General features: G+C 41.7%; 1 protein-coding gene across 1 annotated transcript in view; it reads right to left on the bottom strand.

The window, feature by feature from the left end:
* Nucleotides 1-13,580, bottom strand: part of LOC135558236 (tenascin-R-like) — an 82,956-nt gene that overhangs the window by 46,164 nt on the left and 23,212 nt on the right. The window contains exons 4-9 of the mRNA XM_064991963.1: nt 9,859-10,122; nt 8,645-8,760; nt 5,524-5,674; nt 2,976-3,245; nt 1,119-1,322; nt 302-391 (exon numbers count right to left, since the gene is read on the bottom strand). Coding sequence (XP_064848035.1) covers nt 302-391; nt 1,119-1,322; nt 2,976-3,245; nt 5,524-5,674; nt 8,645-8,760; nt 9,859-10,122 — 1,095 coding nt within the window. The remainder of the gene's footprint in view (nt 1-301; nt 392-1,118; nt 1,323-2,975; nt 3,246-5,523; nt 5,675-8,644; nt 8,761-9,858; nt 10,123-13,580) is intronic.

Here is a 13,580-nt window from a genome sequence, read left to right as displayed (position 1 = left end):
TCTAAAAACATGTTTTCACTTTGCCATTATGAGGTAATGTGTGTAGATGGGTGAGACAATTCAGGTTGTATCACGACAAAATGTGGAATTAGTAAAGGGGTATGAATGCTTTCTGAAGGCACTGCAAATCGGTATTTTGACATGATTTTCTTTCATGCTTCAATGAAATTCAAACAAACAAAACATGTAAGAAACAAAAGAGAACAGGGTGGTGAATTTCTATTTGCTGATACTGGTAGTTGTGATTTTCTGTGTCAGATCACTGATTTGCACAGATGAGCCAGGCGATTAACTCACTTACCAGTTCTGGCGTTCATTGTGGCAGGAAAACTCTGGTTGGTGCCAAGCATAGCCGATATGCCAATGCCATACTCTGTACCTGGCAACAAGTCTGTGAGAGGAGAGGAGAGGAGAGGAGAGGAGAGGAGAGGAGAGGAGAGGAGAGAATGAGAATGAGAATGAGAATGAGAATGAGAATGAGAATGAGAGATTGACAACGACAGAGACAAAACATAGACAATACCTCAACAACTGCTGATTTTAATTTGTATATGAATAGAAAACCATAAACACAAGCTGGTTATGTGAATGGATATCTCCATACAATACCCCGGCAGACAATACAGTATGATGATATTAAAGAGGAAAAATGAGCAGGCAGATGGAGCCTTTCAGAACTGCATTAATAATGAGGGGCTTGCAACAAATCACGTCTATCTATATGTTTTCTGAAAAATTCTGCTAACCTTTTTCCAAAAGCATAATTAATCAGAGTCACATTCAATATTACAACAGTAAGCTTATCAGGTTACAGAAATGGAGAGAGGAGAGCATTGATTGCTGTCATCCCGCACAGACAAGGCCTTCCCTTATTCTGATATGCCCTTTACGTAAGACAGACACCATACCGTTTCCCACATATCTGAAAACTGTTCATGTCGGCAACTTGTTAATATTCTTTAGTTAAAATGTTTTAATAAAGTGTACAACGTTTGTATCTCACTCGTTCGTTCAACAGACATCCTTATCATACTACACAATGCCACTATAGTGAATCATGAGTAAGCAACATTTTGTTCTAAAAACAGAGGTGTAACAAAAACTCAAATGATCCCCACTTGTGAGTGTGGTCTTGCTGGTGGGTCCATCGTTGAGTGGGACAATGACTTTTTCGTATTGGTCCCCTGCTAGGGTGCTGTAGACCACCTGGTACCCCTCTACCTCCGCCTCGCTGTTGTCCCACTCCAGCTCCAGGGTGGTGGAGAACTTGGACAGCACTCGCAAGTTCTTGGGCGCGTCGATCTCTGAGAGGAACACCAGAACTGACAATGTTGGGGCCACTGAGACCAATCGTCAGAAGTGAGACATAGTTTCCACGTGCAGTTTCATCAGCAAGTCAGATCGTAAAAAAAGATGATATGACCATAGAAATAAAATTACTAATGACTATTTCTATGCCATTCTTTACTGTATTTGTCAGAGAAGACATTGTGAAAATGTCAAGAGCCAAGAGTACAGTAGGTGCTACACTACTGTTCAAAAGTTTGGGGTCACTTAGAAATGTCCTTGTTTTTGAAAGAAAAGCACATTTCCCGTCCATTAAAATAACATCAAATTGATCATAAATACAATGTAGACATTGTTAATGTTGTAAATGACTATTGTAGCTGGAAACGGCTGATTTTTACATAGGCGTACAGTGGCGCATTATCAGCAACCATCCCCCCTGTGTTCCAATGGCATGTTGTGTTAGCTAATCCAAGTTTATCCTTTTACATGGATAATGGCAAGAAACAAAGGACTTTCTTCTGAAACTCGTCAGTACATTCTTATTCTGAGATGAAAGTTTTTCCATGCGAGAAATTGCCAAGAAACTGAAGATCTCGTACAACACTGCGTACTACTCCATTCACAGAACAGCGCAAACTGGCTCTAACCAGTAATTTTGTATACATTTCTATCCTGGCTCTAACCAGGATAGAAAAAGGAGTGGAAAACACCAGTCTCAACGTAAACAGTGAAGAGGTGACTCTGGGATGCAAAGTTCCTCTGTCCAGTGTCTGTGTTCTTTTGCCCATCTTAATATTTTTATTTTTATTGGCCAGTCTGAGATATGGCTTTTTCTTTGCAACTCTGCCTAAAAGGCCAGCATCCCGGAGTCGCCACTTCGCTGATGATATTGAGACGGGTGTTTTGCCGGTACTATTTAATGAATCTGCCAGTTGAGGACTTGTGAGGCACTCTAAAATACTTGTCCTCTTGATCAGTTGTGCACCGGGGCTTCCCACTCCTCTTTCTATTCTGGTTATTGCCAGTTTGCGCTGTTCTGTGAAGGGAGTAGTACACGCCATTGTACGAGATCTTCAGTTTCTTGGCAATTTCTCACATGGAATAGCCTTCATTTCTCAGAACAAGAATAGACTGATGAGTTTCAGAAGGAAGTCCTTTGTTTCGGGTAATTTTGAGACTTTAATCAAACCCACAAATGCTGATGCTCCAGATACTCAACTAGTCTAAAGAAGGCCAGTTGTATTGCTTCTTTAATCAGCACAACAGTTTTCAGTTGTGCTAACATAATTGCAAAAGGTTTTCTAATGATCAATTAGCCTTTTAAAATTATAAACTTGGATTAGCTAACACAACATGCCATTGGAACACAGGAGTGATGGTTGCTGATAATGGGCCTCTGTACGCCTATTCAGATATTCCACTTAAAATGGAATGTCTAGACTGTATTTCTGTTCAATTCAATGTTATTTTAATGGACAAAAAATTAGTTTTTCTTTCAAAAACAAGGACATTTCTAAATGACCCCAAACTTTTGAACGGTAGTGTATATTCGATGGATGTGTCTATAGTGATGGCTGTGTCTACAGTGCTGTATGTATTCACAAGAAAACATCTTATTCCATCAAACACAATAATGTGGAAGCAGCTACTTGTACAGTACGGTCCTATTGTTGTACGGTCCTCACCGGTGCTGAATTCTGTGGAGATGGTTCCACTCTCATTGCCCTTGCGAACACCACTGATGGACACCTCATAGCGAGAGCCTGGCCTCAGCATCTGCAGGGAGTACTGGCTGAGGGTGGGCTGCAGACGGAAAGTGGTCTTGGGACTGTCCCCTCCTACCAGGCCATAACGCAGCACTATCTGGTCCATCTTGGCCTTGGGATTGGTCCACTCCACGAAGGCCACCGAGTCCGAGACATCACGCACTATTAGCTTTGTCGGCCCATCAATCACTGTAGGGGACATGAGAGGTAAATCTACATGACAAGGTTCATGATCTAATGTGATTCCAAAATCACACCCTATTCCCTATGTAGTGTGCTACTTTTGACCCAGACACATAGGGTTCTATATAAGGGATAGGGTTCCATTTAAGCATCTATACAGTTCACACTAATACTGCAAGAGGCACGTTCTACATGACTATTGCTGTACCAAGTAGCACCAGAATTAATTAAAACCATTGCTTTGCACATTTAGAAACATAAGCTACAATAAAAAACAAGTTATACAAGCAAGAGCAGTGTGTGGGTTTCTCTTTTCTTTGAAATTATCGCTGTTCCCATGATGCACCTGCAACAAGATACATGTACAGTGTATCAGATGTTTGCCTGAGTGCCTTTTTGAAATTTGATTCACATTTAGAGAAGTAAAATGGAGGTGCTGGCAGTGTCACGCCCTGATCTGTTTCACCTGTTCCTGTGATTGTCTCCACCACCTACAGGAGTGGCTTATTTTCCCCAGTGTATTTATCTTTGTGTTTCCTGTCTTTCTGTGCCAGTTCGTCTTGTATGTTAGTCAAGTCAACCAGCATGTTTTCCCGTGTGTCTTTCCTGCGTGTTTTTCCTTTTGCCATTCTCTTTTTGAAAGTCTTCCCGGTTTTGACCCGGTTTTGACCCCTGCCGGACTATGGACTACTTTTCCGCCTGCCTGATCATCCTGCCTGCCCTGACCTTGATTCTGCCTGCCCTTTGGTACCTTTTGGACTCTGAAGTGGTTTTGACCCTTTTGCTTGTCCAAGACCATTCTCTTGCCTTAACCTATTGGATTAATAAATATTGTAAGACTCCAACCATCTGCCTCCTGTGTCTGCATCTGGGTCTCGCCTTGTGTCATGATAGGCAGGGAATGCAGTTTAGTAATTGCTGACCATGTAAAACAAATCAAGAGACTTGGGGCATTACTAAAATAACTACAAAAATAAACCCAATAATCAAATAGTTTCCATGGCAATTGTGTGGATTGTTAAATAATTTGATTACATCTGAGAAAACAAATGATGCTGTTGGTTAAACAAGCATAAACAACTAAATGTTATTGGACGTGGAGGAACATTTGCTGCAGTGTAGTTAGCTCGACTGAACAGTACACTACTTTTATAGCGTTGTCATTCTGTGAGGGACCAATGTCAAAGTGTTGCCCTCTGATTGGTCACGTTTCTCTCAGAGAGTGCTAATTGGCTGTCCTTGTAATTTACTCATTTTTCACTGAGTCTGCAGGGAACATCTGCTGCTTCAAAAGGCCTTGTAACTAAGCTAAACCGCATCCATTTCTTCTGACCTGAAGATTAACACCTGAAACACCTACTGTAATTGACTGCTAAACTATTAATGTGATAAACCAGACAGAAAACCGTTTGCTGTGTTATCTCGAAGTTCACACTAGGGGTTTCAAGATTCTTGGCCAAGAACGAATTCCCTCATTCCCTCACCAGAAGTTTGGTATCTTTCTCTCTTTTTTTTCTTTCCTCAAAGAAGGATGGCTAAATCTTTACACCTATAAATAATTGAGTGACTTAAAATTTGTCTTTCTTTATCCAATAAGGTATCTGTGGGTGGACATGGTGAAAAATGTATGAAGGCTCATGAATTATGAATGGCTTAATTACAACCGACAGTGGGCCTGGGTTGGAAAATTAATGGTGTTTTCACTGCGGACACGTAATTTGAATTGTTATGGAAAAGTTCAATTGAATCTAATCCCACTGTCTGGAACTGTCAGTCTGAGGAATTCCCGGGTGAAGTTTACATTAAGTGCATAATTGCTGGCAGACCAAGTCATTCGTCAAGGTGACATTTCCCATTAGTCTCAGCCGTGTGATGCATGTAGTGTATGTGAGATGTGTATGTGTGAGTCCCCCACATCTTGAGTGGTCTTTTTCTGAGCTCCACTGATTAGCCTGAAGACTATCACATGGAAAGAACAGGGTAGGGAACACATCCTGTGGAGACAACAGCGGCAAAGAGACTCATTTTCAGTGACATGGGGATAATACAGAAACAAAAGCTGCAGTAGGTATATGGAAACTGTGGACCAACTGCGGGAGTTAAGTCTGAAAACTGTGGGACTTCCTAATATGGATGCCATACACAAGACACCCACAGGTCTAAACCCTCAAAAACCTACCAGCGGGGATATTTCAACAACCAAATGTTGATGGACATATTAGATAGATAGAAGTTTGTGAATTATGGTTTGGTGAGATTTGAGAAATCACAGAACCATACATACATGTGGTGACGGTGGCGGATACAGGCTGACTGCGGCCTTGGTCCCTCAGAGCTACCAGGTTGACGGTGTACTCCTCCCCTGGCCTCAGCCCTGTCTGGTGGAACGAAGTGATGGTGCTGGGAAGCTGGGCTGTCATCCCTCCATCATTGTCCTGTCAGAGAACACAAACGAGCATAACGCTTTGGCTTCACTTGGGCTCCACTTGTCATACAGTACATAGTATGGTTTCCAAATGGAATCCTATTCCCTATATAGTGCACTACTTAATATAGGCTCTGGTCAAAAGTAGTGCGCTCTAAAAGGAACAGGGTGCAATTTGGGACACACATTGTGTCTTCACTATAATATACATACACAGGTAAACAACCCCACCTGCTGCCCGTGCAGGAGTGATTTATGGTTCCACCTGGGCTACTCCTGGACAGACGGTAGTGCAGGGGAAGGATCTGAACAAACCTCAACCCTCACTGCTCTGACGAGCACCAAGCTATGGCGTCCATAAATATAATATTGTGACTGACTTTATGATAAATTCAGCTTGAGTTAGTTGTTCTTTTGGCAGTTAAGCTCGAGGTCTTGTTAAGAGTTCCGTGATAAATGACATTGTAAAAAGGTTGATCCACATAACATTTGATTGAGAGGTAGATAGATAGATAGATAGATAGATAGATAGATAGATAGATAGATAGATAGATAGATTGATTGACTGATTGATTGATTGACTGATTGATTGATTGACTGATTGATTGATTGACTGGATGATTGAGAAGTGAACAACCCTGATAAGTACATTGGTATGGTATATTGTGTAAACAACTGTGAATATGTAATATTGTCAGGCTACCTTGTCTCAGATAACTGCTGTTGGTGTAGGGTGGGTGAGCTCTCATCTCTCATTGCTTTTGGCACTGTGAACTCTTGTTTGTCACTAGTCGCTGCTTTTCTGCTCACATCCATTACGATATTGTCAAGTTTCAGGGCGCTTTGGATTAAACCCACAGAGGTTGAGACTGACTTCTAATATGATTTCCCAAGTGTTGACGTTGAGCTTGAACCCCTCAAACCCTTATGGGGAAGGAGATAGATAGCAGACAGTCTCTTAGACAGAATCACACCAAATGATGTAGATTGAAGTGCACTGTGACCCAACTACTCCCATGCCATTTGGTATTCATAGCCTGTCACCTCCAAAAAAGCTTTCCAAGTTAATGTCCATGGCATTTATGCTTTTCATCTAAAAGCCCCAGGCTTAAAGTCTTTGAGCCCAGCCAAACTTCTATCCTTCCTAGCCGGGAACACCTAAATGAGAAAGCCAATTATGGAGAGAGGTACTGAGGATTAGAGTACCTTGTGTTTATAGAGGGAATTAAAGGGAAAGCTCTCCTAACTTTGAACCTGTAGCTATTATGGTTATGAGTTTGAAGACGGCTCCTGCTTGCTGATCCACCTAATCGTCAATAAGCCTTGGGCAATCCATCATCTAATTTGACAGAGACTTTAAGTTGAACGGTGAGAAATCAATCCCCCTCCCAAAATGTTCCACTTTTTCAACAATTTGAGAGTCAAATTCTAGCCAAGGATGGGCATATCAAAAGTGCATGTTAAATTTGGTTTGGCAATATAATGTTGGTATTAAAAAAAAGCTTCTTGAGATAGAACTCACCTGAGCTGACAAAGACAGGTTTTATTGTACAGTTTGTTGTTGTTTTTGTATTTGTTGCTCTTCAGCATACTGCCGTGTACAGAGTTACGTTGCTCTTCCCAGAACATCGCCAACCATGTTCTGAATGTTTTGAAGCCTGTGTACAGAGTCACGCTGCTCTTTCCAGAACATCGCTAACCATGTTCTGAATGTTTTGAAGCCAGAGTGACTGAATGTTTTCATCTCCATGGGGAAGCTGCATATGTACACTACCTTTCAAAAGTTTGGGGTCAATTAGAAATGTCCTTGTTTTTGAAAGAAAAGCACATTTTTTGTCCATTAAAATAACAACAAATTGATCAGAAAGACAGTGTAGACATTGTTAATGTTATAAATGACTATTGTAGCTGGAAACGGCAGATTATTTTATGGAATATCTACTGTACAGAGGCGTACAGAGGCCCATTATCAGCAACCATTGCTCATATGTTCCAATGGCACGTTGTGTTAGCTAATTCAAGTTTTATAAAGCTAATTGATTATTAGAAAACCCTTTTGGAATTAGGTTAGTACAGCTGAAAACTGTTGTCCTATTAAAGAAGCAATAAAACTGGCCTTCTTTAGACTAGTTGAGTATCTGGAGCATCAGTATTTGTGGGTTTGATTACAGGTTCAAAATGGCTAGAAACAAAGACCTTTCCTCCGAAACTCATCAGTCTATTCTTGTTCTGAGAAATGAAGGCTATTCCTAACGAGAAATTGCCAAGAAACGGAAGATCTCGTACAACACTGTGTACTACTCCCTTCACAGAACAGCGCAAACTGGCTCTAACCAGTAATTTTGTATACATTTATAAAAATTCTGAGGGGATTCTGGTAAGATGCAGGCAAAGTTGGCTGAATTCCGGTAGACAGAAACGGCCCGATGTACTTGGGCCTATTCTGGGCAGTCATTCATTTTGATTGCGGCCGAGTCCGACACCCGATTCCGGGCCGATTCAATCGTTTCCTGCCACCCGGAAGAAGGCCGCTTCTGGGCCGATTCCTCATTGCTATCTGGGTACACGCACACACACTGGAATACATTTCTGAGTGACAGAGTGAGGACTTTGCGTTGTAGCATTTTTTGTGGGGGCAAAATGCTTGGAATGTAAAATAGCATTATTAACCAGTTCCGATGATTTGAAAATAACGGTTCAGTTCCGGAACAGTATAGATCACTTTGGATCCTGGTTTTGATTCGTCTTTTCAGGTTTTGTTACCTGAACTGGTTCCAAACCCTGAAATATGTTTACCCAAATCCGTAGACAGAGACAGATTATTTGCATGATAGGGGATTCCAGCAATTGTAGGTACAAAGTAACAAATCATATCTACCCTGTACTATTTACTCTGCATTCGTTCAAATGCTTTATTTACAGTATGTGGCTAAAGATGAATATTCATCCACATCTGTCCTCTCTGCCTGTGAAACCTTACCTTGGGAATGAAGCTTATTTCCCAGCCATCAAAGGAGTAGTAGAAAGGTTGCCACTGCACCTCCACTGACGTCTCTGTGATGGATTTGAAGAGTAAACCGTCTGGATTTGAGAGATCTAGGAGGCAAGGAGAGATGTATTATAGGCGTCCATCTTCTGTATGCTCAATAAATCACCCTCTTTACAAAGGCAGAGACAATTCCTCTCTGGGAATAGGTGCAGGGGGAAGAATACCCCACCCACCCTGTGGTTAAACCATGTGTCTTTCATAGTGGAGGGCAGGCCAGGCAGCAGGTGCACATCCATTGCTTTTAAAAAAACAGTTGAATACTGTGGTAGTGAGCATAGCCCCTATGTAAACATTTTCCTCATTGGGTAAGCTTTGATCTATAAACACATCATCATGAAAACAACATTTCCAAATACACTAGATCAGTCTTAATCAGAAGGACTAAAATAGATATGCAAAGAACTAACTATGTAAAGCTTCACAAATATATTGTATTATAGGGAGAAAAAGCTTCAGCAGAATTGCATGAACATACTCAAAATGTGTGATCATATCAGAACTAGGAGTGCTGCCTGCCGATGGGAATTGTAATTTTTAGCGAAGGACCAATCATTCCATGACAGATAATTGAATGTTTACTGTTTAAAAAAACGCTTTCTATTCTGGGCCGGAGTGAGAGTTTTGCATATGTCTGAGAAGCATTGAATGGAAACTAAGAGACTGCAGCAATTTGCCCATCTGACATTTATACCCAGCAGGTGGCAGGAGTCTAGTCACATCCTGTAGGCAAAAATGTCTGTCCTCCTTCCAACAAGATTTCACTCAAGATGTGGCTGTGAACGTATATGGGAGTTTTTGTATTGTTGTTGTCAAAAACTTTAAACATTTTTAAGTGAGGACAAGATGTATACCTAGGATAATGTATGATATGGTTACTTTGTTTGAAGGTGAGCTTTAAGTGCATGGATATTTCACAGTATCCAGGAAAACTAAGCAGAAAATGAATACATTGTGGAGGACTTAAAGGACTAATCTGCATTTGGTACATACATTTAGATCATGTGTTATTATTTATATACAGGCCTACCCATTGATTCTTGAAGAATGCCAATTATAAATCACCAGATTCCCCCTTTAAGCAGAGGTCCACTTGGCATGATGAGGCCTGAATATAATTAGAGAAAATGGCTGCCTGTTGTACTCACAGGTTGACACCTGAGTGTTGGTAGGGGCACTGATGACGTTGTTGAGCACAGCGTAGACGTTGATGTTGTACTCGATGCCAGGCTCCAGGTCTGGGATACTGCAGGTGGTGGTGTTCCCAGGGATCCTGATCTCCAGCTGGAACCCACCTGGGCTGGTGGCCACGTAGGTGACCAGGTAGTCCGTCATCAACACTGACCCCTCCCACTCCAGGTCAATGGTATGCTCCGTCACTCCCCGCATGCGCAGGTTCAGAGCCGGAGCCACTGTGGGTGAGATGTAATTTGCATAGTGTGAAATCAAAACCTTGCAACCTTGCAGGAACATGCATTACATTACATCCAGCAGGTGATCTTATTCATTATTGTTCAGTCCCACTTGACCCACCTACAAAAACAACAGATTCTGATTTGCACTTGACTTCCAATTTCGTGTTGGAATAGCATCACTCAACATGCAGAGAAAACAAACAGTGCAAGACCTGTTCATTTTAACTTACAATACACCAGTGGGGCCACCACCACAACTAAGCTTGCATACGAGTTTGGATCTGTGGAAGGCTTTGATGTTCTTGTGGGCAACGGACACAGAGCCAGGCCATAAACCTGAGAGGGTTTGAGTGTAGAATGCAAATGAAGCCCTGCATCAACAAGAGTGGATAAGTTTATAGCTCAATCAGAGAGAGTGAGTAACAGATCTTGTCCTGAAGGCAGCTAGTGGTGTGGGACTTTACTCTGTAGATTGGGCTCAGTGGTAGTGGTGGTGGTGGAGCATTAAGCCCTCCTAGGGGAGCCGTTGAGGGACTCGAGGAAGCGTTTGAGTTACTTCCACACGAACACGACAGATGGAACCGAGCCTGCCTCCTCCTCAAGACTGACCCTGGAGTGAGGAAAACTCCTGCGGCATTCACTTAGGAAGATTAATCGCATGGACCAGATTCAGTCTTAAGTAAGACACAAAAAAGTGAAGCAGTGGTAAAGTGATTGATATGGGTTATAGGGAGTGAGCACTGTAACTAAGCCTTCCAACAGAATGAAGGACACCCACGAGAGAGTGCCCACGCGACGCAGTGTCTAGATGCTTAGAACAGCGGTCCTGCTGAAGGGCTTTGGGTACATCCCAATAGGCACCCTATTCTCTTAATAGTGCAAAACTATGGACCATGGTCAAAAGAAGTACACTATAAAGGGAATAGGGTGCCATTTAGGATGCATTATTTGAGCCAGGACAGGCCCTCCCCCCAGTGCTGTCTGCCTCTCATTAATCAGACTTTCATTGGGATGGATGATCCATCCTAGATCAACAGAGAGAGGAGGGGAGTGAACCACTGCACTGCTGCACTGTGTTACACTGGGGTCATGAGGGTCAGAATGCTGGCATGATGAGGCCAAGGCCCCACAGCACAGCTGAGGACCACATCACATCACTGTTTTTTGTTTCCATCCACTTAACTTGTTATTGCTCACAGGATACAGCTTTCGCTGCTTGACTGATCTTCTGTTTACGGGGCAGCGGTTGGCCCTCCAATATTGTACATTAGGACAAAACACAATTAGTAGGAGGGGTGAACTCCCTCAACTCATCTCATATTGTTGCATTGGGTTTAGACTGATAATGTGAGTACTTATAGAAGCGTGATTGGAGTTTAATCTTTAGGGACTGTTTATCAGAGATGAGATTATAAATAGGTCATAGGTCATTGTATTACGCTAACATTATGCAAGGTAATAAACAGCACTAATAAACAGCGTTGTATAAACAACAAAAATGTGGTTATCCTAAAAATGATCCATAACATTGAAGCTAATGTTGAGTTAGATATACGTTTTGGAGTGAAAGCATGAATGAGGACACAGTGATGTCATATGGCTCTGGAGGAGGGTAAGCAAAGCTACTTCTATCTCTGCTGGATTGAGCTATTGATTACACATTCATACTCTCCACCATCACTCAGTTAAGTTGAGTAATAATTGAAAAGTGTGATACAAAATGCAGATGTCATGAAGACTGTATATAAAAAATAAACATCTATTGTCATTTAATGCAGTTGAGCTACTGTATGAAGTCAAGGCTTTGTCAAAAAATATGTTTAATTCAATATTGTTGGTATTATGGATGTCAAGGTCATTGATATGTTCTGTCTGGCTGAAAGTGGCTGTCAGTCAGTGAACAACTCTGTTAACAACAGGTGACAGGATGGACAGGCTCACATACAACCTGACTACTAGTGAGAACTCCTGTATTTCTCTGGCATAAACTTCAAACCATTTGCATTAGGTGTATATATATTATTATTATTGTTTTTTTGGGGGGGGGGGTAAAAACTATTTTGAAAACCTTTTAGTCACGCATAATTATTTTCCAATAGGATAATTTACGAAAGTGGTGGAGTAATGATGAATAGCACTTTGAATGGTAAACTCATCATGTGAATGCTGCTGATTTGTTTCAATTCCATAGTCTCATTATTCTCATAGCAGGAGAAAACGGGGCCACAAAAGCATATCCTGATTTTTCTACTTTGCTAATATGAAACACTTACCATGCCTGCCACCCTATGAGCCCTGAATAGGCCCTGGTAATGGAATGGCCTATTTTTGTATTCTGCAACCACCCCCAAACGTGCCTCTGCTACTTAAATCTAATTGCAAAGAAATAAGCAATTTTGGCTTCGGCAGGTCCTGCTGAAAATGAGAGGGAGTGAGGTAGTAGATAGGTAATATGATTTTTTTTTTTTTTCCTTTCCCTTGTGAGATGACAGCTGTCTACAGCAATGGGGGAGATCAGAAGCCTTACTGAGAACTAGCTGTGAACCCAAGCTAGCTTGATTCAGATATTGTCTCAGCATAGGTTAATGTGACACATCTTCCCTAGTGAATGTGACTTTTGACAAATGAATGCTGTTACACCGGCGAACAGTCACCAATTGTATAGCTACTGTTAGAAGCACAGGGTATTTGCATGAGGTGTTTGACTCCAGGAGTCCTGTTTTTGGTCAAGCGCTGTGGATTCAACTGCTTTTGCATGGAGAGCATTTCTATTATCTGGAAATATTCTGTTCTTGGAAGTATTTTCCAGAAAATAAAAGCTTACATATCCCCAAAGAACCAATGGGATCTGAGTGGCGCAGTGGTCTAAGGCATTGCATCTCAGTGCAAAAGATGTCGCTAGAGGCCCTGGTTCAAATCCAAACTGTATCTCGTCTGTTTGTGATTGCGAGGTCCATAGGGTGGCGCACAATTGGCCCAGCGTCGGCTGGGTTAGGCCGTCATAGTAAATAAGAATTTGTTTGTAACTGACTTGTTAAATAGACTTTTCTTTTGAACTCTAGGGGCAGTATCTCATTTTTGAATAAAAAAACGTTCCCGTTTTAAAACAAGATATTTTATCACGAAAAAGATGCTCGACTATGCATATAATTGACAGCTTTGGAAAGAAAACACTCTGACGTTTCCAAAACTGCAAAGATATTATCTGTGAGTGCCACAGAACTGATGCTACAGGCGAAACCAAGATGAAACTTCAAACAGGAAATGAGCAAAATTTTTGAAGCGCTGTTTTCCAATGTCTCCTTATATGGCTGTGAATGCGCCAGGAATGAGCCTACAATTTCTGCCGTTTCCCCAAGGTGTCTGCAGCATTGTGACATATTTGTAGGCATATCATTGGAAGATTGACCATAAGAGACCACATTTACCAGGTGTCCGCCCGGTGTCCTGCGTCG

The sequence above is a fragment of the Oncorhynchus masou genome, chromosome 17, assembly GCF_036934945.1.
Source record: "Oncorhynchus masou masou isolate Uvic2021 chromosome 17, UVic_Omas_1.1, whole genome shotgun sequence".
In the NCBI taxonomy this organism is placed as follows: Eukaryota; Metazoa; Chordata; class Actinopteri; order Salmoniformes; family Salmonidae; genus Oncorhynchus; species Oncorhynchus masou.
This window is presented reverse-complemented; position numbering and strand designations above follow the sequence as displayed.